General features: G+C 44.7%; 1 protein-coding gene across 3 annotated transcripts in view; it reads left to right on the top strand.

Moving 5' to 3' along the window:
* Nucleotides 1-24503, top strand: part of LOC141272222 (ubiquitin-conjugating enzyme E2 variant 1) — a 60071-nt gene extending 35568 nt beyond the window's left edge. Inside the window, exons 1-4 of one of the 3 annotated variants that reach the window (XM_073682699.1) lie at nt 1895-1932; nt 16153-16301; nt 21816-21941; nt 23701-24503. In XM_073682699.1, coding sequence (XP_073538800.1) covers nt 1902-1932; nt 16153-16301; nt 21816-21941; nt 23701-23847 — 453 coding nt within the window. In that variant the 5' untranslated portion in view covers nt 1895-1901 and the 3' untranslated portion in view covers nt 23848-24503. Of the gene's footprint in view, nt 1-1894; nt 1933-2855; nt 3001-16152; nt 16302-21815; nt 21942-23700 lie in introns of those variants that run through there. The other 2 variants (XM_073682700.1, XM_073682701.1) reach the window with 2 other exon arrangements.
* Nucleotides 24504-27932: the final 3429 nt, after the last annotated feature.

A 27932-nucleotide genomic window follows, 5' to 3' on the forward strand; every position in this document is an offset into this window, starting at 1 on the left:
CTGCACTATTACAGAAGATCAACTTTCCGCTCTACTCTCAAGATCACATCTCAACACCTGAGCACTCTACCCGATCCCGTCCCACCTCATCCCAAACCTCACCACAGTCTTCACCCCAACCCTAACCTATATCTTCAACCTATCACTAACAACTGGTGCTTCAAACATGCGTCAATCACACCCATCCTCAAAAAGCCCTTTCTTGATCCATCCTCTGTGTCCAGCTATCACCGCTTATCACTTCTCCCCTATGCCTCAAAGCTACTGGAACAACACGTCCATCTTGAACAGCCCTCCCACCTCTCCTCCTGCTCCCTCTTCGACCCGCTTACAATCTAGATTCTGACCGCATCACTCCACTGAAACTGCCCTGACTAAAGTCATCAATGACCTACTAACTGCCAAAGCCAAGCGACACTACTCTATCCTCCTCCTCCTGGACCAATCCTCTGCTTTTGACACAGTGGACCACTCCCTCTAACTAAAAATTCTCTCATCTCTTGGCATCACAGACTTGACCCTATCTTGGATCTCCTCATACCTAACAGACCGGACATTCAGCGTCTCCCACTCACACACCACCTCCTCACCTTGCCCCCTATCTGTCGGTGTCCCGCAAGGTTCAGTCCTAGGGTCCCTGCTCTTCTCCATCTACACCTTCGGCCTGGGACAGCTCATAGAGTCCCATGGCTTTCACTATCACCTCTATGCTGATGACACACAGATCTTCCTGTCTGAACCCGAAATCACCTCCCTACTAATCAGAATCCCACAATGTCTGTCTGCTATTTCATCTTTCTTCTCTGCTAGATTTCTAAAACTTAACATGGACAAAACAGAATTCATCATCTTTCCCCCATCTCACTCAACCCCCACCCCAACAGACCTATCCATTAAAGTAAACTCAAAAATATCTCCTGGAGCCACACATTCCCCAACGAAGAACCTGGAAAAACACTAGTGCATGCCCTCATCATCTCCCGCCTTGACTACTGCAACCTACTGCTCTGTGACCTTCATTCTAACACTCTTGCACCCCTCCAATCTATCCTAACTTTGCTGCTCGACTAATCCATCTGTCCCCCGCTCTCCCCTCTGTTCAGTTCAAAACCTTAACCATGATATACAAAGCCATCCACAACTGTCTTCTCCATACATCTGTGACCTAGTTTCCCGGTACTTCCTGCCGCAACCGCTGATCCTCACAAGATCTCCTTCTCTACTTCCCTCTTATCTCCTCTTCTCACAATCACATACAAGATTTCTCTTGTGCATCCCCCCCTACTTTGGAATGCTCTACCCCAACATATCAGACTCTCACCTACTGTGGAAACCTTCAAAAGGAACCTGAAGACCCACCTCTTCCAACAAGCCTACAACCTGCAGTAACCACCGCTCCACCACACCGCTGCACGACCTGCTCTACCTTCACCTACTGTATCCTCACCCATCCTTTGTAGACTGTGAGCCCTCGCAGGCAGGGTCCTCTCTCCTCCTGTACCAGTCGCTGACTTGTATTGTTTAAGATTATTGTACTTTTTTTTGCTATGTATACCACTTTTCACATGTATAGTGCCATGGAATAAATGGCGCTATAATAAAAAATAATAATGTGACACATGGCTATGTTCATAAAGTACTGTGCTGTCTGACAAGTTAATGAGTACTATGTCTGTATTTATGTAAGCAGCATTAATAATTATAACATTAAGCACTGTGGTATCTCAAATCCTAACAGCGTGTCATTTATTCATTGTCAGGATTTGGCTCTGCGTGACGATTCCAGCGGTCATCACATGATTGATCGCTCATTTGCAATTTTCATTCTTACGATCATGTGCCGACTAGCATTTCTTCCTGGTTGTCTCAAGGACTGTCATTTTTCACTCAACAGTGAGAAAATGGAAAAGAGCATCTCATCTTCACGTGACTGTGAGTACGCAAATCACATATGAGAGGTCACATGACAACTACGCCAACCGCATGAGCTGTGCACAGGATGGGCGGCCAACCTGAATGTTTCCCCATGTGCAGGAAAGCCTAGATCTGCTTCTAGTTTCCGAAAAAAACTCCGTGTGAACACACCCTAAAAATGCTCCAAAGAATGAACATTCGCATGTAAAAACAACTCGCAGTTCCTATTTTCAGTCTTTTGAATGTATTTTAACTGCTTCAGTCTTCCAAAGATGCCGAGTGGCTAAAAGGAGTGACCCGATTGTTCTTCAGGCGTCTTCCAAGCTGCTCCATATTTACAATGCAAGTCGATCGGAAGGATAATAATAATAATAATTTTATTTAATAATAATAATTATAATAAATGGGGGGGGGGGGACACCATAATGGCACCTGGGCGTCTATTTTGAGCATTTTGTGTTTTTGTCTCAAAAAATGCTACCGTTTTATTCATTGATTAATGTATTTAAAATAAAAACATCCAAAAATCGCCCCCTCCCCCCAAACCGACGCTTAAAAAAAAATATACAGAAAATATGACAGAAAAATGTTAATAAAACGCTTCAGGATAAGAAAACACAGGCTGTTTCCACCTGGGGTTAAAAAAAGGTGTGAACGCAGCCTTGTGTTGGGTATGTCAGCAGATGTTATCCTATCCATTTGCAGCTGTGACAATGTGTTGTCCACTGTCCAGCACCACTGTGGCTGTTGAGTGATTGTGGTGAATTTCCCCACTCATCAGTCCTTCACTGATAAACTACAATCCCCAGCATGCCTTGCCGGTGAATTGTATGGTTGATGCCGCATGGCATACTGGGATTTGTAGTTGAGCGCCTGATAGTATTGGCCAGCTGCCCTGCCCTCTTCCAAAATGGCTTCCATCGTCGGGTGACGCTCTATCTCTCTCGCGGCTGCTCTCTATGGTTTCGTCAGCTATGGCGCCAGCCCCACCCCCCTCTCCCCTGTGACAGCCGGCCTGTCGTGACATCACCGAGAGGCCGGCTCCGGAGCACAGCGAGCGCAAGATGGCGGCCACCACGGGCTCAAGTGAGTCGGGCGACGGGGGAAAGCGGGGAGGAAACGGCCTGTGAGGAGAGGACTGGGTCCCGGGAGGGAGCAGCGGCCGGCAGAGGAGGATGGGGCCCGCTCGGCCGCGGAGGGGAGCTGTGTGGCGGCTCGGGGAGGCTGAGGCCTGGTCTCCTCACAACGCAGGATTGTGCTCTGTCAGGAGCCGGGCCCGGGGGCCGCTGCTGACTGCGGAGGGTTACTGGGGGCCACACATCCAGTGTTCTCTGTGCCTCAGCGCCCTGTGGGTGTGGTGAGGGGCCCTGCGGGGGCCCCCGGGGGCCTCCCCTGTTCTACAACCGGAGAGTCCCCCGGGGGCCTCCCCTGTTCTACAACCGGATGAGGGGCCTAGTCTGTGAGCCAGAAAGGTGGGGCCCCCAGGGGCCAGGTGTCTGTATGCAGAGCCCCTGGTGCTGTGCCACAATCCTGTGTCCTGGAGGAAAGAGAAAGTGGGGATCCAGCCTGCGGAGGGCGTCGTGTCCGGTATTACATGGGACTGATCCTCCTGCAGAGCTCCTAGTCACAGATGTACGCCAGGACGACTCTGGCTCGGCTGCCGAGCACTGGCTGCACCACACACTGGAAACGCCCTGATGGACCCCCGGTTGTAAAAGCAGGGGTCCCGAGTACATGGGGCTCTGCAGGGAGATCCAGGGGTAAGATTCTGTAACCATCAGTGGAAGGGCCACGAATCGGGGGTCACTGTAGGACGATGTGATATATGGAGTGGCCCCAAGGGCTTAAAGCAGATTTCCATCCCTAAACAGATGTAGGTGCCGCCTCCAGGAGCCTCGAAAATGAGCCTGCACCTGTCACACAACCACGTGCTGAGGACATGATGTAAATGTTTAAGATGAGGACCCCTTTAATAACACAACATGAGCTGGTTCTAAATCTCAGAGGAAAGAAAACAACTGACCGAAACGTATAAATTCATAGTAAAAATGTAGGCAGATGACCTCCGATCTGTTTTGTGTATACAGCTTGTGTGCAGACGTGTGTCACCATGGTAACAGACTACAAACAAACCTTGTGTAGTCTGATCCTGCAGTTGTGGTTAGGCCGGGCTCAGACTGAATACACACCGCAATGCCCGGCTGACCGCGAGTCTCCTGACCTGAAGCCACAGCCTAATGAATGACTATCATACTGTAGGTCCGGGGTATTGCCGTCTGTATACGGACTCTGAAATGCGGGCTTAGGCTTTCCATTTCTAGGAATATAAGAGCAGCAGAATTAAAGAGCTTGTCCTCTACTCACACTATTTCTGAATCCCTGTTTCCTCCTAGTAAAATAATAACACTTAGGGCTCTTTCAGATGTCTGTGATCATCTGTCTGATCGCAATGGCTGGACTGACTGTGCGTCTCCCAAGCATGACAGCTTCATGTATTTCTATGAGGTGCTCAGGGACGGCAGATGCACGACCAGTATTGTGATCCGACCGATCATCATTGATGTCTGTTATGCTCGCCTCCGGTACCATTCCAGCTGTGTCGGTACTGTCTTTTTAAGACAGTCCCATCAATGGGCTTGTTCACATGTACGTGATTTGTTATGGAAAACTTGTGTTTTTTTGCACTTTCTTAGAATGAAAAAATGCTGCAAAAAACACTGAAAGAATTGACATGCTGCAGTTTTCCAATTCAGTCAGGTTAAAAAAAAAAAAAAGAAAGAAGCGCCCATGAGATTTCAGCAATCTCACAGCTTATCTGGTACTGTAAAAAGCAGTTTTAATTTGCATAAAAGCCTAAGGATGCAAAAAATGTGCCTATGTTCACACGCAGCGTTTTTGCTACAGAAAAGAAGCTACGTTTTACATCACCAGCAAAAGCTGAGATTTCAGAAATCTCATGTATGCTTGTTTTTTTCTTTGACTTAATTTGAGAATTGCAGCGTATTTGTAATGTGTGGATGTAGCCTTATTTATTTTTCCTACAGAATTCAGAATCTTTTATAAAAATCATAACCACAAAATATTCACCTCTTGTGCTGCTTTCTCGGGTGGTGTTGGTGCATCTTGGCCTCCGGTGTCTTCCCTTTTGTCCCACATGAGACAATAGCAGTGGCATAGGGCAAGACATTACTACAGAAGGCCGGGATGGAAACACTGCAGAGAAATCGGCAGTAGGTGTGAGCATTGTGTATTGGTTTTTTAAAAAATATTTAAGGGGATTTTCATTTTATTGTGGACTTTTTACTGCAAACCTGCTGGTAATACGCAACAAAAACAAAATCTGCAAAAAAAAAAAAAAAAAAAGTTTAATTGCATGTCCTGACTTCTGCAATGAAACCGCAACAAAAATGAACATAACTGTGGCCGAAAAAATCCACCTGGAAAATACCCAGATCAGAATTTAATTGCTCATCCACTTTGCTGCTGCTCTCAAACATTGTGGATTCTCCACTCAAAACTGAGAGTAAGAAGGCCACAATTCCGGTACAAATTGACTTACCCTATCGGTTTTGGGCTAGCAGAAATCCATGCGCTTGCCACTGAAACATCCTCATTCCTGTGTTTTCAGTTGTAGAAACTACTGCAATAAATCTGTCATGTACACATCTGGGGCACTGACAGTGTACAGCCGTGTGAATCTGTACGCCAAAATTAGGAGTGGAACCTACACTGAGAAAGAATAGTGGAAAGTTTGGGACCTCTTCTGTTTTGGCCCCACTTCTGGGTTTGGTTTATGAATACTACTAATACTTTGACGATGACCTAAGGCTATGTTCACACGCTGCTTTTTTTTTTTCTGAAGGCACAAATGATTCTCTTGGCAGTAAAGAAGCTGCTTACAAAAAGCAAATCCTGGTGCTGATTATATGTCATTTGTCTAAGCACATGTTTAATAAAGTTCGTTTTATTTACCAAAAAGGCAGCAAAATTTCATGGTTGGTTTTCTTTGCAGTGTTTTGGTACTTCATCATTGTTTTCTATGGTGAAAGAATTGACATGCTGCAGACTTAGGAAATGCTGCAGACTTAGGAAATGCTGCAGACTTAGGAAATGCTGCAGTTTTCCAATTTAGTCAGGAGAACAAAAAACAATCATGTGCATGAGATTTCTGAAATCTCATAGCTTTTGCTTGTATTGTAAAAAGCAGCTTTCTATTTCCGTAAAAAAACGCAGGAAAAAGCCACTACAAAAACGCAACGTGTGAGCATAGCCTTTGGATCTTCCATAAGAACGTGTTGATGCACGGAAGTGAATACAAGCACTTCCTGTCGATCTTTAGTCTGTCCTTTGTTTTTACACCCCTTTTATTAAGCCCTTCCTAGAGAAAAAAAAAACAAACAAATTTTGTGCATCGGTTTTTTTAAAGGGGTTGTCCGGCCTTAGGCTACAAGTCTGCAGTCTCTCTCTGTGACTGCAGACTTGTGTATCTTCTCAGTGCGCACACTGAGGTCAGTGAGGATTTGCCAGTAGTGGGTGTGTGACTGCAAGTACACAATTTCCATACATGCGGTCACGTGCCGACTAGACGTGCACGTCCTCGCTCAGTGCAAGTGTTATTGAGTGAGGCCGGACATGTCTAGTCGGAATGTGTCTTGAAATATGCAAATCACATACATGTGGTCAGGCGCTCGCCTCTCCCGGTACCGGAGAATCCTCACAGTGAGGATAGACAAAGTTTACGTAGTGAATGCAGACTTTTACCACAATGCTGGATAACCTCTTTAAGAAAATGAGTGCCGTGTATTTTACACAGAGGCTGATTTTAAACTTCTTTGACTAAAACAATCTTGTCTGAGGTTTTTTTTTTTGCAATTCCATCAAGATCAGATAACGCCCAAATAGCTGCCGCCGACCTGTAAGGTCGTATGTATATGGGTGCCATAGTCCGCAGCGATGGAGCGAGTTGCAGATCCAGTGTCACTAGTCCTGTGTTTTGGGATGTCTGTCACAGTTCAGAGGCAATGTAATAGGAAACTGCAGAAATGGCAGATTTCAGATTAGCCCCAGTGGCTCCATGTCAGTATAACATGAGAGAGGCTTGCGTTCATCCAGAGCTTCTGGTCCGGTGTTATGGGATTGTTATTTATGCATTTGTCTATTCTTTACCCTTTCTAGTGTTTTTTATACGTTGTAGAAATTGCAGGAAATCCAAGAAGCCAATGATGTCGTCTTGTTTGTTGATCCTGTGTTCCCCTCCCCCCTCCGTACTTGACATGTATGGAGATTCTCTGGATGCCAGTGACTTCAGCATCTGCCACCGCCCCCTGATAAATGACGCCGTCCTTGTGTAACTGTGGTTTCCTGTACTACACATACCTCTCGTCTGAGGCTCCATGTAACACCTGTGTATGCACACAGGACATGCAGTATATGCATGTAATTACACCTCTATAGGCACAGGACAGCTCCTGGCTCTGTTTCTGGGTCACGCAGAAGAATAGTGAGTGCAGCTCTGAAGTATAATGCAGAATGTTATTAAGGATAAGTAATGTGTTCGTCGTGAGACTTCACTATTTGGACTATGGGCAGGCTAAGCTTACAGTTCTGTAGCTTAGAGAGCCACCTTGACTTGTACATGGCTGACAGTAAGACATGTCGTGTACGGTAGGACACTGCCTGGCTCACTTGCTCCATAGTTTCCGGTGATGTTGCAGAGTACTGGGAATGTTGCTCTTCCTGCCACTTGGGTGTTAGTCCTCTGAATCCCTCTTTGTTCTTGGTGATGATGATACTTCAGGAGCTGAGTCAGTCACGATGAGTGGTGGTTGACTGGGAGTAAGTGGACAAGTTTACTGGTGACTAATGGTTCATCCTGTGCTGCATTGTTGTCTTTATTTTGCTACTGTCTCCCCGCCTTGTGTCACCTGGTGCTCATCATTCACCTGTCAGTCTCCATATACTGTCAGTAGCTGTCGGCCAACACCTTTTCCTCTGGATTCCATTGACATGTGTTATCAATGGGGATAAAGGAGTAAGCTACTGCCGCAAACCTCTGGTGGCGGCTCATCCTGATGGAGAACAAAAGGATGGGTATGTAATTGTAATGAGTGCAGCTCTGGAGAATGATACAGGATGTAACTAAGGTTCTGTACAGGATAAGTAATGTAATGTATGTACAGCGACAACTAAAAGTTTAGCATTTTTTTAAAAGTGTGATTACTTCTGTTTGCTTGTTGTGATGCCATTTTCCTGGTGATGTATTGAAAGTGCATGAAGTTGTCATCATACATGACCTTAATTTTAACCAAAATGCTTTTGAATATAGTCATGGTCATTTAATTAAAGAAAACTGACGACCAAAAGTTTTGCATATACTATTTATTGATCACAACATAGAGAGTAATTCATTGTTTACAATGCCATAACTTAGTACTTGTAGCATAACCTCTTGAATTAATTACTGCACTACACCGCCGTAGCATTGAAGCCACTGGGGTATTCAAGACATCTTGAGGGATCTTGCTCCATTCCATTTGCAAATCTGCAAACAATTCATCTTTATTGCTATGTGTACAGGCCCCAACTCATGGCCCTAACTCATCCCAGTTGCTCTATAGGGTGTAAATCAGGTGATTGGCTTGGCCACTGCAACAGACGAACATTTTGTTTTGCGAACCAGTTTTTGACTACAGCCCAGCATCCACCGCGGGGACCACGTCACTGATGTCACGCCTCACTTGACGTGACATCAGTGGGGTGGGGGTGGGGGGGGAGTCATGTGATGCCTGTGAGCGGCCAACGATAGCGCCGCTCACAATCAAGAAGGACACAGCAAGGTATTTACAAAAGTCTTATAATCACAGGGTTAATATATTGGGGAACTCTTAAAAAGTAGTGGACAACTTCTTTGTTTTCTAATTGGGCGGTATATATAGTGCTTGCCATCACTACCAAACAGATTGTACTTGGATTCATCTGACCACAACACCTTAGACCAATCTCTCTTTCCATTGGCTGTGTTCTTTGGCAAACTCAAGTCAGAGCTTCCGGTTCCTTGCAGAGATGAAAGTCGTCTTGACCGGAACTCGTGCATTCAACCCTACTGATCTTAGCCATCGCACCACAGTTTGGCGACTCACTTCGTTCATTTCATGCGATATCTATACAGCACTTTTATGGACATCAGATACTGACGTTTTCTTAATAATGTGATCAACTCTGGAGGAAGTTTTCTGTGGTCGTCCACTTCTAGGTTTGTCAGCTGCCCCATAACTTTTTTCTTTCTTTAATATACCTGACACTTGACTATGAGAACAGTTGAATTCCAAATCTACCTCTTTTTGGCTTTTGCCTGACTTCACTCTCAGAATAATAAGCTTCTTGACATTTGGTGATAAATTTGTCTTTGTCATGTTTTAACCTAAAAACACACACATTAAAAAAAAAAAAATTATGTCAAATTCGACTACCCATAACAAAATGTGCAAAACATTTGGCCAAGGAAATGTTGAAAACGAACACATAAAGGGATAAAACAATGTCAAACACAATTTTCGTCCTTATAGCTGACAACCATTTGATTACGGTTTACTAAAATCACCAGGAAAATGGCATCACCACAACCAGACTGAAGTAATCACACTAAAAACAAAAAATGCAAAACTTGTGGTCGCCACTGTATGTACACAGTGACTGCACCAACAGACTAGTGAGTGCAGCAGCTCTAGAGTATAAGGGTATGTGAACACAGTCAGGAGACACTACGTGCTTATCCAGCGTTCAGATGTTACAGCATAGTGGATGGGATTTGTAGAAATCCCATGTCCACTATGCATCTCTGAACCTGCGGATCACTCGCGGAAACTGACATGCAGCGCGTCTTTCCAGACTGCAACATGTCAATTTCTCCGGCGGGTCTGCATGCGGGCTTTCCCCATAGACTTAACCTCTATGAGGAAAGTCCGCATGTGAAAAAAACAAATTGCTCCGCTCAATTGCATAAAATGAGCAGAAGCCGCCGGCGGCTATTCCGGTGCGTTGGGTCCACAGGCTGCTCTGGACAGTGTGCACATAACCTACTACAGGATTTAACCCATGATAAGTACAGGATAAGTAATGTAATGTATGCACACAGTGACTCCACCAGCAGAATGAGTGCAGCTCTGGAGTATAATACAGGATGTAACTCAGGATCAGTACAGGATAAGTAATGTAATGTATTTACACAGTGACTCCACCAGCAGAATAGTGAGTGCAGCTCTGGAGTATAATACAGGATGTAACTCAAGATCAGTACAGGATAAGTAATGTATGTACACAGTGACTGCACCAGCAGAATAGAGAGTGCAGCTCTGGAGTATAATACAGGATGTAACTCAGGATCAGTACAGGATAAGTAATGTATGTACACAGTGACTCCACCAGCAGAATAGTGAGTGCAGCTCTGGAATATAATACAGGATGTAACCCAGGATCAGTACAGGATAAGTAATGTAATGTATGTACACAGTGACTCCACCAGCATAATAGTGAGTGCAGCTCTAGAGTACAATACAGGATGTAACTCAGGATCAGTACAGGATAAGTAATGTATGTACACAGAGACTGCATCAGCAGAATAGTGAGTGCAGCTCTGGAGTATAATACAGGATGTAACTCAGGATCAGTACAGGATAAGTACACTGTGTGCAGAATTATTAGGCAAATGCGTATTTTGATCACTTTGATATTTTTTATACATGTTGTCCTACTCCAAGCTGCATAGGCTTGAGAGCCAACCACCAATTAAGTAAATCTTGTGATGTGCATCTCTGTAATGAGGAGGGGTGTTGACTAATGACATCAACACCCTATATAAGGTGTGCTTAATTATTAGGCAACTTACTTTCCTTTGGCAAAATGGGTCAGAAGAGAGATTTGACGGGCTCTGAAAAGTCCAAAATTGTGAGATGTCTTGCAGAGGGAGGCAGCAGTCTTGAAATTTCCAAACTTTTGAAGCGTGATCACCGAACAATCAAGTGTTTCATGGCAAATAGCCAACAGGGTCGCAAGAAGCTTGTTGGCCAAAAAAGGCGCAAAATAACTGCCCATGAATTGAGGAAAATCACGCGTGAAGCTGCCAAGATGCCATTTGCCACCAGTTTTGCCATATTTCAGAGCTGCAACGTTACTGGAGTATCAAAAAGCCCAAGGTGTGCGATACTCAGGGACCTTTGAACAGGAAACCTAAGATAAAACGTCAAGAATGGGCCAAGAAATATCTAAGACTGATTTTTCAAAGGTTTTATGGACTGATGAAATGAGAGTGACTCTTGATGGGCCAGATGGATGGGCCAGAGGCTGGATCAGTAAAGGGCAGAGAGCTCCACTCCGACTCAGACGCCAGCAAGATGGAGGTGGGGTACTGGTATGGGCTGGTATAATCAAAGATGAACTTGTGGGACCTTTTTGGGTTGAGGATGGAGTGAAGCTCAACTCCCAGACCTACTGCCAGTTTCTGGAAGACAACTTCTTCAAGCAGTGGTACAGGAAGAAGTCGGTATCATTCAAGAAAAACATGATTTTCATGCAGGACAATGCTCCATCACATGCATCCAACTACTCCACAGCGTGGCTGGCCAGTAAAGGTCTAAAAGAAGAAAAAATAATGACATGGCGCCCTTGTTCACCTGATCTGAACCCCATAGAGAACCTGTGGTCCATCATAAAATGTGAGATCTACAGGGAGGGAAAACAGTACACCTCTCGGAACAGTGTCTGGGAGGCTGTGGTGACTGCTGCACGCAATGTTGATCGAAAACAGATCAAGCAACCGACAGAATCTATGGATGGAAGGCTGTTGAGTGTCATCGTAAAGAAAGGTGTCTATATTCATCACTAATTTTTTGGTTTTTGTTTTTGCATGTCAGAAATGTTTATTTCTAAATTTTGTGCACTGATATTGGTTTACCTGGTGAAAATAAACAAGTGAGATGGGATTATATTTGGTTTTTATTAAGTTGCCTAATAATTCTGCACAGTAATAGTTACCTGCACAAACAGATATCCTCCTAAGATAGCCAAATCGAAAAAAAGCCCACTCCAACTTCCAAAAATATTAAGCTTGGATATTTATGAGTCTTTTGGGTTGATTGAGAACATAGTTGTTGATCAATAATAAAAATAATCCTCTAAAATACAACTTGCCTAATAATTCTGCACACAGTGTAATGTATATACACAGTGACTTCACCAGAAGAATAGGGAGTGCAGCTCTGGAGTATAATACAGGATGTGATTTCACAGCAGAAAAATTACCATAAATAAAAAAATAAAAGTTTAATTTAAAAACTTACATTTACTAATATTTTATTTAGTAGAAAAGTGACACATTCCCTTTAAAGCAGCGGTCACAACCTTTTTTTTTAGTCTGAGGGCCACATTGTCATGTTTTTGTACTTTAAGGGTCCGCAGTGAGCCTCATGTACAGTTTCGCATACGTCTCCCATGTTACACATGCAGCGCAGCTTATATTTTAGTCACACTGCACAGATGTTGGTACAATGCCCACACCCATTTGCATGGCCCTTGCCACATCACTAAGCTCCAGCTTCTTCTCTTGACTGAAATACAGTTTGTAGTAAATTAATTTCCCTTTTTCTTCATTCTTAAGAGGAATGAGATGGCTGTATGGAGGCTGTGTGCAGGAGGAACACCTCACCGTCCTGCTGTAGACATTGAGATGAGAATAGTGAGTGAGCTGCTTCTTGCACAGCAAGGGTAGGACTGTGTGATAGGAACCGCTCATTAACGAATGAGCACTTGGTTACTGCCAGGGAGAGCCCACATTAGTCAGTTCTGCCTCCTGTTATGAATAAAATATGAATACAGCTGTCCAGTAGAGAAACCTCTCTCTTGTCCACAGCAACCAATCAGAGCCCGGCTTTTATTTTTATAAACTGCTCTGGAGAAATGAAAGTTGCGCTATGATTGGTTATGGGAAATGAAGTTTAGAGTGATCACATGGGCAGCAGAGAAGGACCCGCTGCCCACAGAGCAGTGAGTCACAAATATGGAGGAGCTGGACCCTGAAAGAGATGTCAGAAATAAGCCGAAGAGAGGTTATAAGGCTACAGGGAGTTTAAAGATTAATTAAAATAACATTTTCTGTGATAATACCTTTAAGTTTTCTGAAATGTACCTGCAGGGCCCTGTATATACACCCCTGTACCAGATATACTAAGGACACCTGCATTGGTGACAATCCTTCATTCTGTACACTGCAGGCTCTATTCTGTTAAATGATTCCGCCTAGACATAGGGTTTTTATTATGAAGTGTCTGAACAGCTTCATGGATACAGTGGTTTACGCCCCCTTTACATTTGGTGCCCTGGTAGTTGGCGACAGTTCGACTGCGATATGCTCCACTTCTTGTTGTACTGTACACAGGGGTGAGGCACCATAGCTGGAGCTCCTTGGACATTGCACCTGACTCTTCTATGCATGTTATCACTTTCTGCTTCAGTTCTCCTTGTTTCACTTCCTTATTTTGTGGTTTGGGTCTCGTTTCCTTCCCTGTGAGGCTCCATTACATTCATGCTATGTGTAACACATATGATGAGATTAAGCGGAGTGTATCCACTGCAAGGTCCGGGGTTGGCTCTGCAGAATGGGACAGAAGGAAACCCGCTTGAAACAAGACCTACTAACACACATGGAAATAAACAAATCCTGACTGTGCCTCCCCCATCTCCAAGAATGAACCAATTGCCTACCAGCCTATTCTCTGCAGCTGATCAGACTGCAGCCATCTACTCTGTTCTTATCCTGTACTGATCCCGAGTTACATCCTGTATTATACTCCGGAACTGCACTCACTTTTCTGCTGATGCAGTCACTGTGTACATACATTACATTACTTATCCTGTATTATACTCCAGAGCTGCACTCACTATTATGCTGGTGCAGTCACTGTGTACATACATTACATTACTTATCCTGTACTGATCCCGAGTTACATCCTGTATTATACTCCAGAGCTGCACTCACTATTATGCTGGTGCAGTCACTGTGTAGATACATTACATTACTTATCCTGTACTGATCCCGAGTTACATCCTGTTATTATACTCGAGAGCTGCACTCACTATTCTGCTGGTGCAGTCACTGTGTACATGCAATACATTACTGATCCTGTACTGATCCTGAGTTACATCCTGTATTATACTCCAGAGCTGCACTCACTATTGTGCTGGTGCAGTCACTGTGTACATACATTACATTACTTATCCTGTACTGATCCCGAGTTACATCCTGTATTATACTCCGGAACTGCACTCACTATTCTACTGGTGGAGTCACTGTGTACATACATTACATTACTTATCCTGTACTGATCCTGAGTTACATCCTGTATTATACTCCAGAGCTGCGCTCACTATTCTGCTGGTGGAGTCACTGTGTACATACAATACATTACTTATCCTGTACTGATCCTGAGTTACATCCTGTATTATACTCCAGAGCTGCACTCACTATTCTGCTGGAGGAGTCACTGTGTACATACAATACATTACTTATCCTGTACTGATCCTGAGTTACATCCTGTATTATATTCCAGAGCTGCACTCACTATTCTGCTGGTGGAGTCACTGTGTACATACATTACATTACTTATCCTGTACTGACCCTGAGTTACATCCTGTATTATACTCCAGAGCTGCACTTACTATTCTGCTGATGCAGTCACTGTGTAGATACATTTTTTATTTAGTATTATACTCCAGAGCTGCTTATTACGGTGACACTGTTGTATGTGGATATTACCTCTGTATAGGATCTGTACAATGGGATTGACACTTCCGACATTCATGTCTGAGTACGGACTGCGATGTCTGGACCAGCCGCGGGTCTCCTGACATGAATTCAGCAGTTGCATTTATGAAGCTGTTGAGTTTGGGTCAAGAGACCCACAGCTGGTCCAGACATCGCAGTCCATACTCGGCAGGGCTGTGTAGTCGGTAAGCCAAACCTGCGACTCCGACGCCTCAATTTCCCTTACACCGACTCCGACTCCCACATATATTGCTTATATTTAAGTGAAAAATTTATTGTAGTACAATGTGAACATCAGACATTTAATCATTTTTATGATACAATAATCAAGATATTTAGATAGAATATAATGATGGATAGCTGGAGGGATGGAGTGTGATAGACAGATGACCGCTACAGATAGCAAATAGTACATTGCACATATCGCACATATAGTTCACACACATTGTACAGAGAGCACATAATAATCACCTACAATATTAGCATTAGTTACCTTCCTGTGACAGAGATGAGCAGTAGTACTTTCACTTTCTCCAGCTCGGGGCCCAGGAATCGGATCCTATGCAGGGCAGGCACCCCTCCCCCTCCTCTCTCTGCTGAAGACGGCAGAAGACTGGACAGAGGAGGGGAGATTGCCCCCTGCAGTCTGGAGCCAGTGCAGGTCGGAAGCACTGCAGTATACAAGTGAGTTTTGATAGGTGCGTGCCCCTGCTTCTGGGGTGGTGGGCAGCTGCCCCTCTCTGGCTACGGCCATGATTCACACACAGCATTTTTGCGGATCCGTTTTTTGCAGTAAAATGCAGTGTCTCTGGGCATCCCAGCAAAGTCAATGGGTTTCAAGATATGACATTCAGACACATCGTTTTGTGAGGATCAGTTTTTGGGCTCAAAAAACGCAGCAAAAACGCTGTGTGTGAATGTAGCCTTAGATCAGGAATAGAACAACCATTTATAGGACATTTCATAACTTTCCCAAATTCCTATGAAAAAATATTCCCCACAAACTGCATTGAACTACTGTGCCCAATTTATTATATATTTTAGGAGTCGGTCCATTTTATACCGACTCTACCAAAATGAGCACCAACTCCGACTCCACAGCCCTTGACATGAATGTCAGATGTATGAAACCGGCTTTAGTGCGTTCAAAGAGCACCACACGAAGTCCGGCGGCAACGTTGTGTAATAAACCTAGAGTTGTTTCTATCTTTTTTCTGAGAGGTCAGACTGGACGCTGTGATGTGCATTGTATTGTGTGTTAGATGGGGTGGGTCTCCAGGCAAATAACTTATGAGTATGAAGCTAATGTCCCTGATGATGACGCGTCTCTCCATGTGACTATATCACCTCTTACGTCCCTCATAAAGTGGCAGAGCCTGGTCAGCAGAGGGCGTCGCTCTGATCTTATCTTTCTCTTTTTTTAGGCGTCAAAGTTCCTCGTAATTTTCGACTTCTGGAAGAACTTGAAGAAGGTCAGAAAGGAGTTGGTGATGGGACAGTTAGCTGGGGTCTGGTAGACGATGAAGACATGACACTCACAAGATGGACTGGTATGATTATTGGACCACCTAGAGTAAGTATAAGTCCCTCTATGCTGTCATGTCCACGTCCTACTGTGAAGATACATGGCTGTGTGCAGGAGCCAGTGTGGCTGTACATGGAGCTGGAGGGACTGTGCTGCCATACGGTGCTCCATGCCTCATGTGGGGGATCTTTCCCTCATGCCTCATGTGGGGGGGATCTTTCCCTCATGCCTCATGTGGGGGGGATCTTTCCCTCATGCCTCATGTGGGGGGGGATCTTTCCCTCATGCCTCATGTGGGGGGGGATCTTTCCCTCATGCCTCATGTGGGGGGGGATCTTTCCCTCATGCCTCATATGGGGGGGGGATCTTTCCCTCATGCCTCATGTGGGGGGGGGATCTTTCCCTCATGCCTCATGTGGGGGGGGGATCTTTCCCTCATGCCTCATGTGGGGGGGGGATCTTTCCCTCATGCCTCATGTGGGGGGGGGGATCTTTCCCTCATGCCTCATGTGGGGGGGGGGATCTTTCCCTCATGCCTCATGTGGGGGGGGGATCTTTCCCTCATGCCTCATGTGGGGGGGGGATCTTTCCCTCATGCCTCATGTGGGGGGGGGATCTTTCCCTCATGCCTCATGTGGGGGGGGGATCTTTCCCTCATGCCTCATGTGGGGGGGGGATCTTTCCCTCATGCCTCATGTGGGGGGGGGGATCTTTCCCTCATGCCTCATGTGGGGGGGGGATCTTTCCCTCATGCCTCATGTGGGGGGGGGATCTTTCCCTCATGCCTCATGTGGGGGGGGGATCTTTCCCTCATGCCTCATGTGGGGGGGGGATCTTTCCCTCATGCCTCATGTGGGGGGGGGATCTTTCCCTCATGCCTCATGTGGGGGGGGGATCTTTCCCTCATGCCTCATGTGGGGGGGGGATCTTTCCCTCATGCCTCATGTGGGGGGGGGATCTTTCCCTCATGCCTCATGTGGGGGGGGGATCTTTCCCTCATGCCTCATGTGGGGGGGGGATCTTTCCCTCATGCCTCATGTGGGGGGGGGATCTTTCCCTCATGCCTCATGTGGGGGGGGGATCTTTCCCTCATGCCTCATGTGGGGGGGGGATCTTTCCCTCATGCCTCATGTGGGGGGGGATCTTTCCCTCATGCCTCATGTGGGGGGGGGATCTTTCCCTCATGCCTCATGTGGGGGGGGGATCTTTCCCTCATGCCTCATGTGGGGGGGGGATCTTTCCCTCATGCCTCATGTGGGGGGGGGATCTTTCCCTCATGCCTCATGTGGGGGGGGGATCTTTCCCTCATGCCTCATGTGGGGGGGGGATCTTTCCCTCATGCCTCATGTGGGGGGGGGATCTTTCCCTCATGCCTCATGTGGGGGGGGGATCTTTCCCTCATGCCTCATGTGGGGGGGGGATCTTTCCCTCATGCCTCATGTGGGGGGGGGATCTTTCCCTCATGCCTCATGTGGGGGGGGGATCTTTCCCTCATGCCTCATGTGGGGGGGGGATCTTTCCCTCATGCCTCATGTGGGGGGGGGATCTTTCCCTCATGCCTCATGTGGGGGGGGGATCTTTCCCTCATGCCTCATGTGGGGGGGGGGATCTTTCCCTCATGCCTCATGTGGGGGGGGGGATCTTTCCCTCATGCCTCATGTGGGGGGGGGATCTTTCCCTCATGCCTCATGTGGGGGGGGGATCTTTCCCTCATGCCTCATGTGGGGGGGGGATCTTTCCCTCATGCCTCATGTGGGGGGGGGATCTTTCCCTCATGCCTCATGTGGGGGGGGGATCTTTCCCTCATGCCTCATGTGGGGGGGGATCTTTCCCTCATGCCTCATGTGGGGGGGGATCTTTCCCTCATGCCTCATGTGGGGGGGGGATCTTTCCCTCATGCCTCATGTGGGGGGGGGATCTTTCCCTCATGCCTCATGTGGGGGGGGGATCTTTCCCTCATGTGGGGGGGGGATCTTTCCCTCATGCCTCATGTGGGGGGGGGATCTTTCCCTCATGCCTCATGTGGGGGGGGGATCTTTCCCTCATGCCTCATGTGGGGGGGGGATCTTTCCCTCATGCCTCATGTGGGGGGGGGATCTTTCCCTCATGCCTCATGTGGGGGGGGGATCTTTCCCTCATGCCTCATGTGGGGGGGGGATCTTTCCCTCATGCCTCATGTGGGGGGGGGATCTTTCCCTCATGCCTCATGTGGGGGGGGGATCTTTCCCTCATGCCTCATGTGGGGGGGGGATCTTTCCCTCATGCCTCATGTGGGGGGGGGATCTTTCCCTCATGCCTCATGTGGGGGGGGATCTTTCCCTCATGCCTCATGTGGGGGGGGGATCTTTCCCTCATGCCTCATGTGGGGGGGGGATCTTTCCCTCATGCCTCATGTGGGGGGGGGATCTTTCCCTCATGCCTCATGTGGGGGGGGATCTTTCCCTCATGCGGGGGGGGATCTTTCCCTCATGCCTCATGTGGGGGGGATCTTTCCCTAGAGAAGCAACGGTTCTAGGGGAGAATCGTTCTTTAATGTGGCATCCAGTGAAGTAAACATACAATAATTTTTTTTGATTATAAGAAGCACTTTTTTCCCCCCAATATTTGGGTGCGGAATTGGGATGTATCTTATAATCCGAATGTAGCTTATTGACCGAGGAGGAGCGGGATCTCAGGGGTGCAACTGCAGGAATCTTCTGGCGGCAGGAGTGAGGCAGTGCTGCGGGTCCCAGGCTGGTAAGAGGGGGTGTTCGGCAGTGTGGGGGCTCTGTCGACATTTTGTGAAAGCCTGGAGCCCCTGCACTTTCCATGCTTTTCAATGCTGTGGACTTCAAGAAAATGTCCGCCACTAGAGGTGCCCATTTTCCTGGAGTTCACCACATTGAATAGCATGATAAGTGCGAGGGCTCCAGGCTTTCACAAAGTGTCGGCAAAGCCCCCACACCACCGAACATCCCCTCTTATCAGTCTGGGACCCGCAGCATTGCCCCACTCCCGCCGCCAGCTTCCTGCAGCAGCGACCCTGCTATTTGGGACACTGCTCCACCTCTGCCGCTGCACCTAAGGTAAGCTACCGTAAAAGCGGATTATAAGACCCACAGCCATTTTATTAAAACATTTTTTTTTCTATTTTCCTCTACAAAATTTTGTGTTGCATAATTTGGGTCGTCTTATAGTCTGCAAAATACGGTATATATGAAATCAGATGCTCCAGTGGAGCCTCATAGGAATCTATATGAGTCTTTACAAATCCTGGGATGGACAGTACTGACACATATTTGCACTCCAGATCTAGGCCAACGCATTTGCTTCCACCATAAGGATCCGTATGAAAATATATATAATAGTACATCCTGATATAAACCTGTCAAAGACTTCACAATAGAATCCACAAAAGAATTGACTATCTAATGTGGTGACGAAAAAACTAAACCCTAGCTGCACATTCTTGGAGTGGTGTAAACTGGATATACCGGTTCTTGCTTTTAGGAATTCAAGATTATATATCTCTTTTTTTCACATTCAGATCCAGAGCTGTACTCACAAATTTGTTGACTCTTATTGGAAACAGTCAGTTTGTCTCCCACCCTGCTGTCAGTCATGAGAACGAATAGCTCAGCTCTGTGAATGCAGCACTGTGTGATTGGGTAGAAGATAAGTAAAGGACTGACAGTCACTAATTATTCGGCCCTGCGCTTGTCGCCTATACTTTTGATGCTTTGCACAAAAAAATCTCTTATTGGTATATGTCATGGTATATTGTTTTCCAAGTGTCATATTTGCAGGAATAACTCTCCCTACCCCTCCCTTCACCCCATCCCACCCATAAAGCTCTATAATCTTGTTTGTTTTAAACCCAAATTTAAGGGGTTAAAACGTATGCGATTACCAAATGTGTGGTTAAACATTGAGGGGTATGTTACTAATTGTGATGATCGAGCACTAAAATGTTTGAGTGCTTGTTACTCGAATCGAGCAACTCGGATGGGCTTGAGGAACGAGTATAATGGAAGTCGAACTTGAGCATTTTTCCGGCAGACCCTAACAGGAGGGCTGGGGAGGGACAGGAAAATCGCTGAAATAGATGGAAACAGCGCTGAAATATAATGGGAACAGCATGGGAAGACGCCTGGACGCTTCTCTGACTCCCATGTCGCTGCTGAGAACTAAATTAATTAAAAAAACAACGTATTTTTCATTACCAGCCAAGGTAAAGCAGACAGCTGTGGGCTTATATTATCAGGCTAGGAAGGTCTCTTGGCCCCTTCCAAGCTTAAAAATACAAGCCTGCTGCCACCCCGAAATTGGCGCATCCATTAGCACCCAATTACCCTGGTGCGGTGGCAATCTGGGTACTATTTTTTGGGGTTGATGTACAGGTGATAGAAATGGAGAGGTGTCTATCAGACCAGCTGTAAGTCATCAGTCAGTATATAAATGTAGGTCTATATCCCTGTAGAAGCCTTACAATGATGGTGTCAGCAGTACAGCATCTCACATTGTTACTGGGTAGGCCTGTCATTGATTGTGTGACCTAAATAACCTGTAAGGAGCAGATCCGTTTTAGTGACTAGACCACCCCCCCCCACCACTGGTGATATTAACCTCTGCATTTCCTTATACCACCAGGGAAGTTGTAATTGGTGTAAAATATATATTTTTTTATCTCGTCTAAACCTGAGGTGCATCTTTTGCTCTGGAAAAACACGGGAATTCTTCTTAAGAGTTCTGTGCCGTTTTGTTCTTTTATGAAGCCATGCAGCTCCCCTGCTTCTTTTTCGCTACACTAACCGCTCAGAGACACTGATTGGCTGCAGTGGTGTAGACAAGAACATTTACCAGGAGTAGCACTGAGATCTTGGTACTGGATCCGGGGAGGGGGAGTAAAGTGCATTTTTTTTTAAACAAACTGCAGTTGAGTAAAGGGGTTTTCTGAAACAAAAAAACCCCCAGTAATTCCAGTTTCACACATCTCTTACACTGTTCTGTGTATGGACCACCATGTACTGACTGTCAGCGGTCTCCAGTACTTAACAGCCTAAATAATATAGTCGCAAATGGGGGAACTTGTGGCAAGAGACTTCTGTCCGGAACCGCCAACAAGCCCCATTGCACAGGCTCTAGTTTCCTTACTGTTCATGACATGCACAAGCCCATAGGATAATAGTATATGTCTAGTGGGTGTCAGATGGACGTTTCGTCACTTGCTTCTCCAGCCAGGGCCATAGCTTTCACAGGGCAGATATGGAGGCCGGGGGACACTGCTTCACATGGCAAAAAGAAAGCAGATCGTCTAAAGATAATTTAATAGCAAGTTGCATATTTTGAGGATTGAAACCCATTTGGTAACATCCTACCTAACTGGTCGGCGCCATTATATTAGATGGATACCAGCCGTATACATGGACCCTGCCTCTTCTTGGACCCTCGTCTACGGTGTTATAAATGGTCTATATTACAGTTTTCCCTGCCGGCGTTTGTCACTTCCTTCTTCTGACGTAGTACATGCGTATGTGATTTACCGGTCTTTCTGATAATGTGTTTTTCTTTTTTCCCTCCTAGACAATCTATGAAAACAGGATATACAGCCTTAAAATAGAGTGTGGTCCTAAATACCCAGAATCCCCTCCGTTCGCCAAATTTGTAACAAAAATTAATATGAATGGCGTGAATAATTCTAATGGTGTGGTGAGTAGGACGCTTGTCTTCTGTTCCTTCACGTAAGGGCGGCATACATTACAGAAAGGGTACGATGATTTGTGGCTCCAGATGACCGGGTCCTACATAAATAGTGGTAGTCATACGTGTGCACAGAACTGCTCCGCTCCCTTGTAACACACATATATCACATAGGCTAGTGGTGTGTGCAACATACATCTCTGCTGTCCCTGTGAGCATCGTCTCGTTCGTACCGACATCCTGGTTCATATTATCCTCTGCCCCATGACGGCATAGACAGATATTAATCACTGCTGGCTGCAGTCACTGGGACTGAAGATAGTGATGTTTGTGTATAAATGATGACTTTACATAAGATAAAGAACATTAATGAGAAAACAGGACCGGACACTGATGCACCAGTTGTATATAGATACTTATTAAAGGGGAAGACTGCTTTTTACACTCCATAATATTTATTACAGTAAAAATGAATTCAGCCTCTCACCGAAGAGACTTAAAAGGAATCTTGTCAGAAGGTTTTGCTATGTAATCTGAGAGCAGCATAATGTAGAGGCAGAGACCCTGATTCAAGCGATGTCACGGAACTGTTTTTTTGCTGTTTAAATAAAATCAGTGTTTTATCAGCAGGAGATTATCACTACAGGACTAGGTGTCTCCTGCCTACTGGTCCAGCCACGCCCCCACCACTGATTGGCAGCTTTCTTACAGTATACACGTGGAGCTGCCAATCAGTGCTGTGGGCGAGGTTATACAGGGCTCTGCTAGATCTGCAGCAGAGAAACTGATTCTATCATAACTGCTGCAACCAGTAAATTAAGAAACACATTGCTGGAATCAGGGTCTCCGTCCCTATGCTGCTGTCAGATTACATTTAGCATTGTTAGGATGAGATCTATATCTGATGAGTAACTGCGCAGAACAGGCGATATGCCTTTCACCCCTTAGTGACTGCCATTGCACGCTTTACATGGGCCGCTAAGGAGCATTAGTCCGCTGCATCCACACAACAGAATGGCTGACATCGGAGGACCCTCATATTCCCAGCCATTTAGCTCTTAGAGCAGTCTCCCTCTATCTATAAACCCCGGCATCTATCTGTAATCCCAAGGATTCCTAGGTCACCCCCTAATGGAGGTCGTCAGGTCTGTCACTTTGCACTCCTATTGGGCCCAGCTTCTGGCAGTTTTACATTGATAGGCATTATGTATTGCAATACAGAGTATTGAAACATATTTTACAAGTGATGAAACGAATACTTGCTCGGTGCATAAAAGAAAAGGAGGGGGCTAAAATAACAACCAGAAATAAAAATATTATTAAATACAAATCACCCCCCCCCCTTCTCAGCTTAAAAAATAAATAAAAAAAATAAGCTTATTTGGTATCGCTTCATCCACAAACATCCGATCAAACTATAAAAGTAATCTACTTTATAGACCAAATTAGTGAAGACTCTGATTTTGTTTTGCAAATAATAAAATAAAGGAAATATTGATCCCACCAAAGGCTATAATGTTGAAAAATAAGACTTGTGAATGTGGCCTGAATACAGCACTATCTCATGCAGACGACTATGGGGTTGTCCTGTGGTGGCCATTAGCAGTCAGAATAACTCAGGAACGTCTCGTGTCATAGTTGGAACTTTTAGAGGCTTTTCAAGGGTCAGTGAGAAGAAGAGCGGAAAATAAATAGCGTAAAGGAATTGGAGACTGAGTTTCAAGCTCTGACCTCTTCTCTTGTACCCCTTCCTTCTTTTTTGCTTTAGGTGGATCCCAGAGCCATATCCGTTCTAGCAAAATGGCAGAATTCCTATAGCATCAAAGTCATCCTGCAAGAACTGCGGCGTCTAATGATGTCCAAAGAAAATATGAAACTTCCGCAGCCCCCCGAAGGACAATGTTACAGCAATTGAGAAACAAAACAAACAAAAAAAAATTAAATGAAACAAAACAAAAAAAAAAAAAAACGAGAAAAGAGAAAAATTGTTCATGCCCAATTAAAAAGGAATTTAAGCTCTCGTCATTTTCCACAGTAGTAAAAATTTTTAGATACATCTTGTAGACCTCAGACGTACTGGAAGTTTTCCCAAGATAACGCCAGTTTATCTTGAGATTCTGTAAATTATACTAATATTTTTTTCCCCCTCTCCCCTTTCATTTTTAAAAGAGAAATCTTAAGTTTGTGCTATAACGATAATTATGTCTGCATAGTCGACGTTCCGGTGTCAAGAGAAAAAAAAAAAAAAATCTATTTAAATTCTTCCTGTTTGCGAGCAGCGTGGCACATTATCTGACTGTGAAGCCTGTATCACACAATCACATTATTGCTGCAGTTTATTTTTTACGATTTTCTTTTCCTCGCTATAGACTTTTTAGTTTCGAGCTGTTCAAGTCCATCGAGGCGTCGATTGTTTCCTCATTTCAGATTTTTTTTTCTGCTATATTTTTTATTTTTATTTTGTGTCCAGTTTTCAGACTGGGTTTCATGGACTACTAATGAGAATGCGTGCTAACTTGGGTCATCCCTACCCTCCCTTTGTGTCGTCTCTAATAAATGCTGGATGTGGCAGATTGTGAGTGTGGTAATTTCATTAAACATTGCGGCTCCTGATGGGTGGCAACATTGATCTTGCACTGGTCTGAGCATATGCGATGACTTATGGGGAAACCTACCTTAAAGGGGTCTTTCAGGCTTGGGGGTTCAAGTCTATGGTCACCTTTATGTGCAGTGTGCTCGTTGTCAGGATTCTCCAGGAGCCGTCAAACACACATGGTCACATGCCGACTAGATGTGCACAGCCTCTCTCAATACAAGTGAATTGAACGAGGCTGGACACGTCTAGTTGGAATGTGGCTGGAAGTGTACTACCATGCTTGTGGTCACATCACCTCCCGATGCTGGAGAATCCTCACCCCGCGCACTGAAATCGGCAGCATGCCAGCTCTTTTACCCATAAAAACAAAGAAATGGGAAAAAAAAAAGCTGAAAAACAGGCTTTTTGCATGCACTTTTTCCACCCAGGAGAGCAGGTTTTGGCTGTAGAAAAAAAGCAGCAAAAACACTGCATGTGAACATAGCCCTAAGTCTGCGTTCCCCCAGTAAGTATCTGGTGCGCTTTTGATGCTGCCGTATTTCTGCACCAATTAGCTAGTTACAGTTACTTGTTTGTTTTTCATAGCATTTTAGCATTTTTAGTCCGTATTTCTAGTACATTTATTCATGCTGCGGATTTTCTCATTTTTGTGATGTCATGTTTTAACTTAAACTTTGTTTTGGAAACTTACTGTTTTCTGAGATTTGATAAAACCTTATTGATAGTCATGTTCTGACTACATATGTTTTTTACTGTGTTTCTGCTGTTGGAAACAAACAACCCATGTGCTTCTTTTAGCTTCAGATTTTCCACATCTTATTCAAGTGTAAGGGTAAAATTTGCAAATAAAAGGAAATTACAGCTAATTAAATTGGCATGCTATGGATTTCAAAATGACACTGCAACATTTTAAAAAAAAAAATCTGAAAAAATGAACACATGACATTGGACTGTAAATCCCATCTCATTGCTGGAACAGCACGAAAAAATGCACTAAATACTCATAGTGGGAACTTAAAACTCTATGGAGGAAATCTGCATCTAAGTCATAACCGACCTGCAACAAAAATTGGTAAATGGCAGATTTAAAAAAAAATTCTGTGCATTTTCTGCCAGCATATGGATGAAATTTAGAAAAATATCTTCCACTTTGCTGCTAGGGGAACACTATGAATTTTCCACTCAGAAAATCCAAAGTGTATTTGCCCAGTGTGAAAGTACCCTATAATTTCTCACTTTTTGGATATTTGGCATCTACACAATTTGGTTTCACAATACGATTAAAGAAGTGCAAAAAGTTTTTGTACCTTTCTTGTGGCCATATTTGACAGTAAAGGGAGAGGTTGAAGAATGACAGAGGGATGAAAAGAATTGTGTGGTGCTCCCTCCTCGTTGGCACTAGAGTCTACTTGGAGTCTTCACCGCTATAGAATGGACATTTTGGGATCCAGCTCTTTGATGTCTTTCTACTTCGTCATATACATATTCATCATATACATTGTTGAAGGCCATGCAGAAAATAATAAAAAAAAAAAAAAAAAAAAACCTTGAAGAAAATTCATCAAGTTGCTTAAGGTTCACCATCTGAACATGGAAAAGGATATGTAGACAGAGCAGCTGATCCGTCAGCATCAAGGCCATGGTTTCCATATTTTCCAAAATTGTAATTTTCACATTTCTTTTGGTTTTGATCTGCCCTTATGTGACGTTTATCACAGGGTCTACCCTTACTGGATGAGGACACATCATTTCACCTACGGCTTCATACATAGGCTGCTCTGTCCTCCAATACTGGCTGCTGCGCACACTGTGGTCCGAGTATCTGCTTCTGGGTCTAGACATCAACTTTTGGATTCCAGACTAATACAATTGACCTGTACTGATGCGATGTAACGGGACCGGAGAAAGATTCTTGGAACTTCTGTTTAATTCTGAGAATTGCTCACACTTATACAATGTATAAAGCAGTGATCTTGAAAACGGTGAAAAATTGAAACACAAGGTCTATAAGAAAGTTATTGAAGGAATTGCGCACAATTGTAATACCCAAACCCAACAAAGATTTAGGTGGGAAGGGGATGTCTGATATCACTGCTAATTGTCAATTAGAAAAGCTTAGTGAAAATGATACCAGACAGGTTACAAAACTTTCTGCTGGAGATCTTCACACCAAATCAACTGGGCTTTACTGCACCGCCATATAGGTCCGTCTCAGCAGTCACAGTTTTGTCCAGACAAGATAAATATCCAACTACCGTGCTTCTTCATGCTGACAAAGTATTTATTTAATACCATGGAAATACTTAAAGGGAGTCAGTCACCCCAGAATGCATTTTAAACCAATTATACAATGCTTCAGGGGGCTTAGCCCCTATAAAAATCATACTGGCACTGTGCCTGTTACTGGTACATTGCTTGAGAAAAGCACTTTTAACGCCTATGCAAATGAAGTGGCTTAAGTGCACCCTTGGAGTGGCCAAGAGCTCAATGCACTGTTGCATCCCCAAAGTTTGTATGCCCTGCTTCCGATTAACACTCGTTTCCTGGAGTGAACGCTGCCCTTCTTCTATGTACATTGACTCTGCCTGTGATGGCCATGTGCATACAGTGGTAGGCACATTCTCATACCTGGCTCCTTTCTGCTGATCCCGCTCGGTGCGCTGAGAGAGAGAGTGGGTGAAGAACGTGCGGGTTCTTGACTTTGTCACATCACCAAATAGCTTCCACCAATGATAACATTTTAGCAGCTGATATAAAAAAGTGCCACCTATATATATGCGTTGAACTCTGAAGCCCCACATGAAAGGATTTTCAGATTTCAACACATGCAAAGAACATGGATTTTTTTTATATATATATATATATATATATATATATATATATATATATATATATATATATATAAATTAGTACAGACCAAAAGTTTGGACACACCTCATTTAAAGATTTTTCTGTATTTTCATGACTATGAAAATTGTACATTCACACTGAAGGCATCAAAACTATGAATTAACACATGTGGAATTATATACTTAACAAAAAAGTGTGAAACAACTGAAAATATGTCTTATATTCTAGGTTCTTCAAAGTAGCCACCTTTTGCTTTGATGACTGCTTTGCACACTCTTGGCATTCTCTTGATGAGCTTCAAGAGGTAGTCACCGGAAATGGTTTTCACTTCACAGGTGTGCCCTGTCAGGTTTAATAAGTGGGATTTCTTGCCTTATAAATGGGGTTGGGACCATCAGTTGTGTTGTACAGAAGTCTGGTGGATACACAGCTGATAGTCCTACTGAATAGACTGTTAGCTGCTTTTTTCTTGCCATAATATAAATTCTAAGTAAAGAAAAACGAGTGGCCATCATTACTTTAAGAAATGAAGGTCAGTCAGTCCGAAAAATTGG

This window comes from Phyllobates terribilis, unplaced genomic scaffold, assembly GCF_046119375.1.
Source record: "Phyllobates terribilis strain yellow unplaced genomic scaffold, ASM4611937v1 Scaffold_5__5_contigs__length_657084704, whole genome shotgun sequence".
In the NCBI taxonomy this organism is placed as follows: domain Eukaryota; kingdom Metazoa; phylum Chordata; class Amphibia; order Anura; family Dendrobatidae; genus Phyllobates; species Phyllobates terribilis.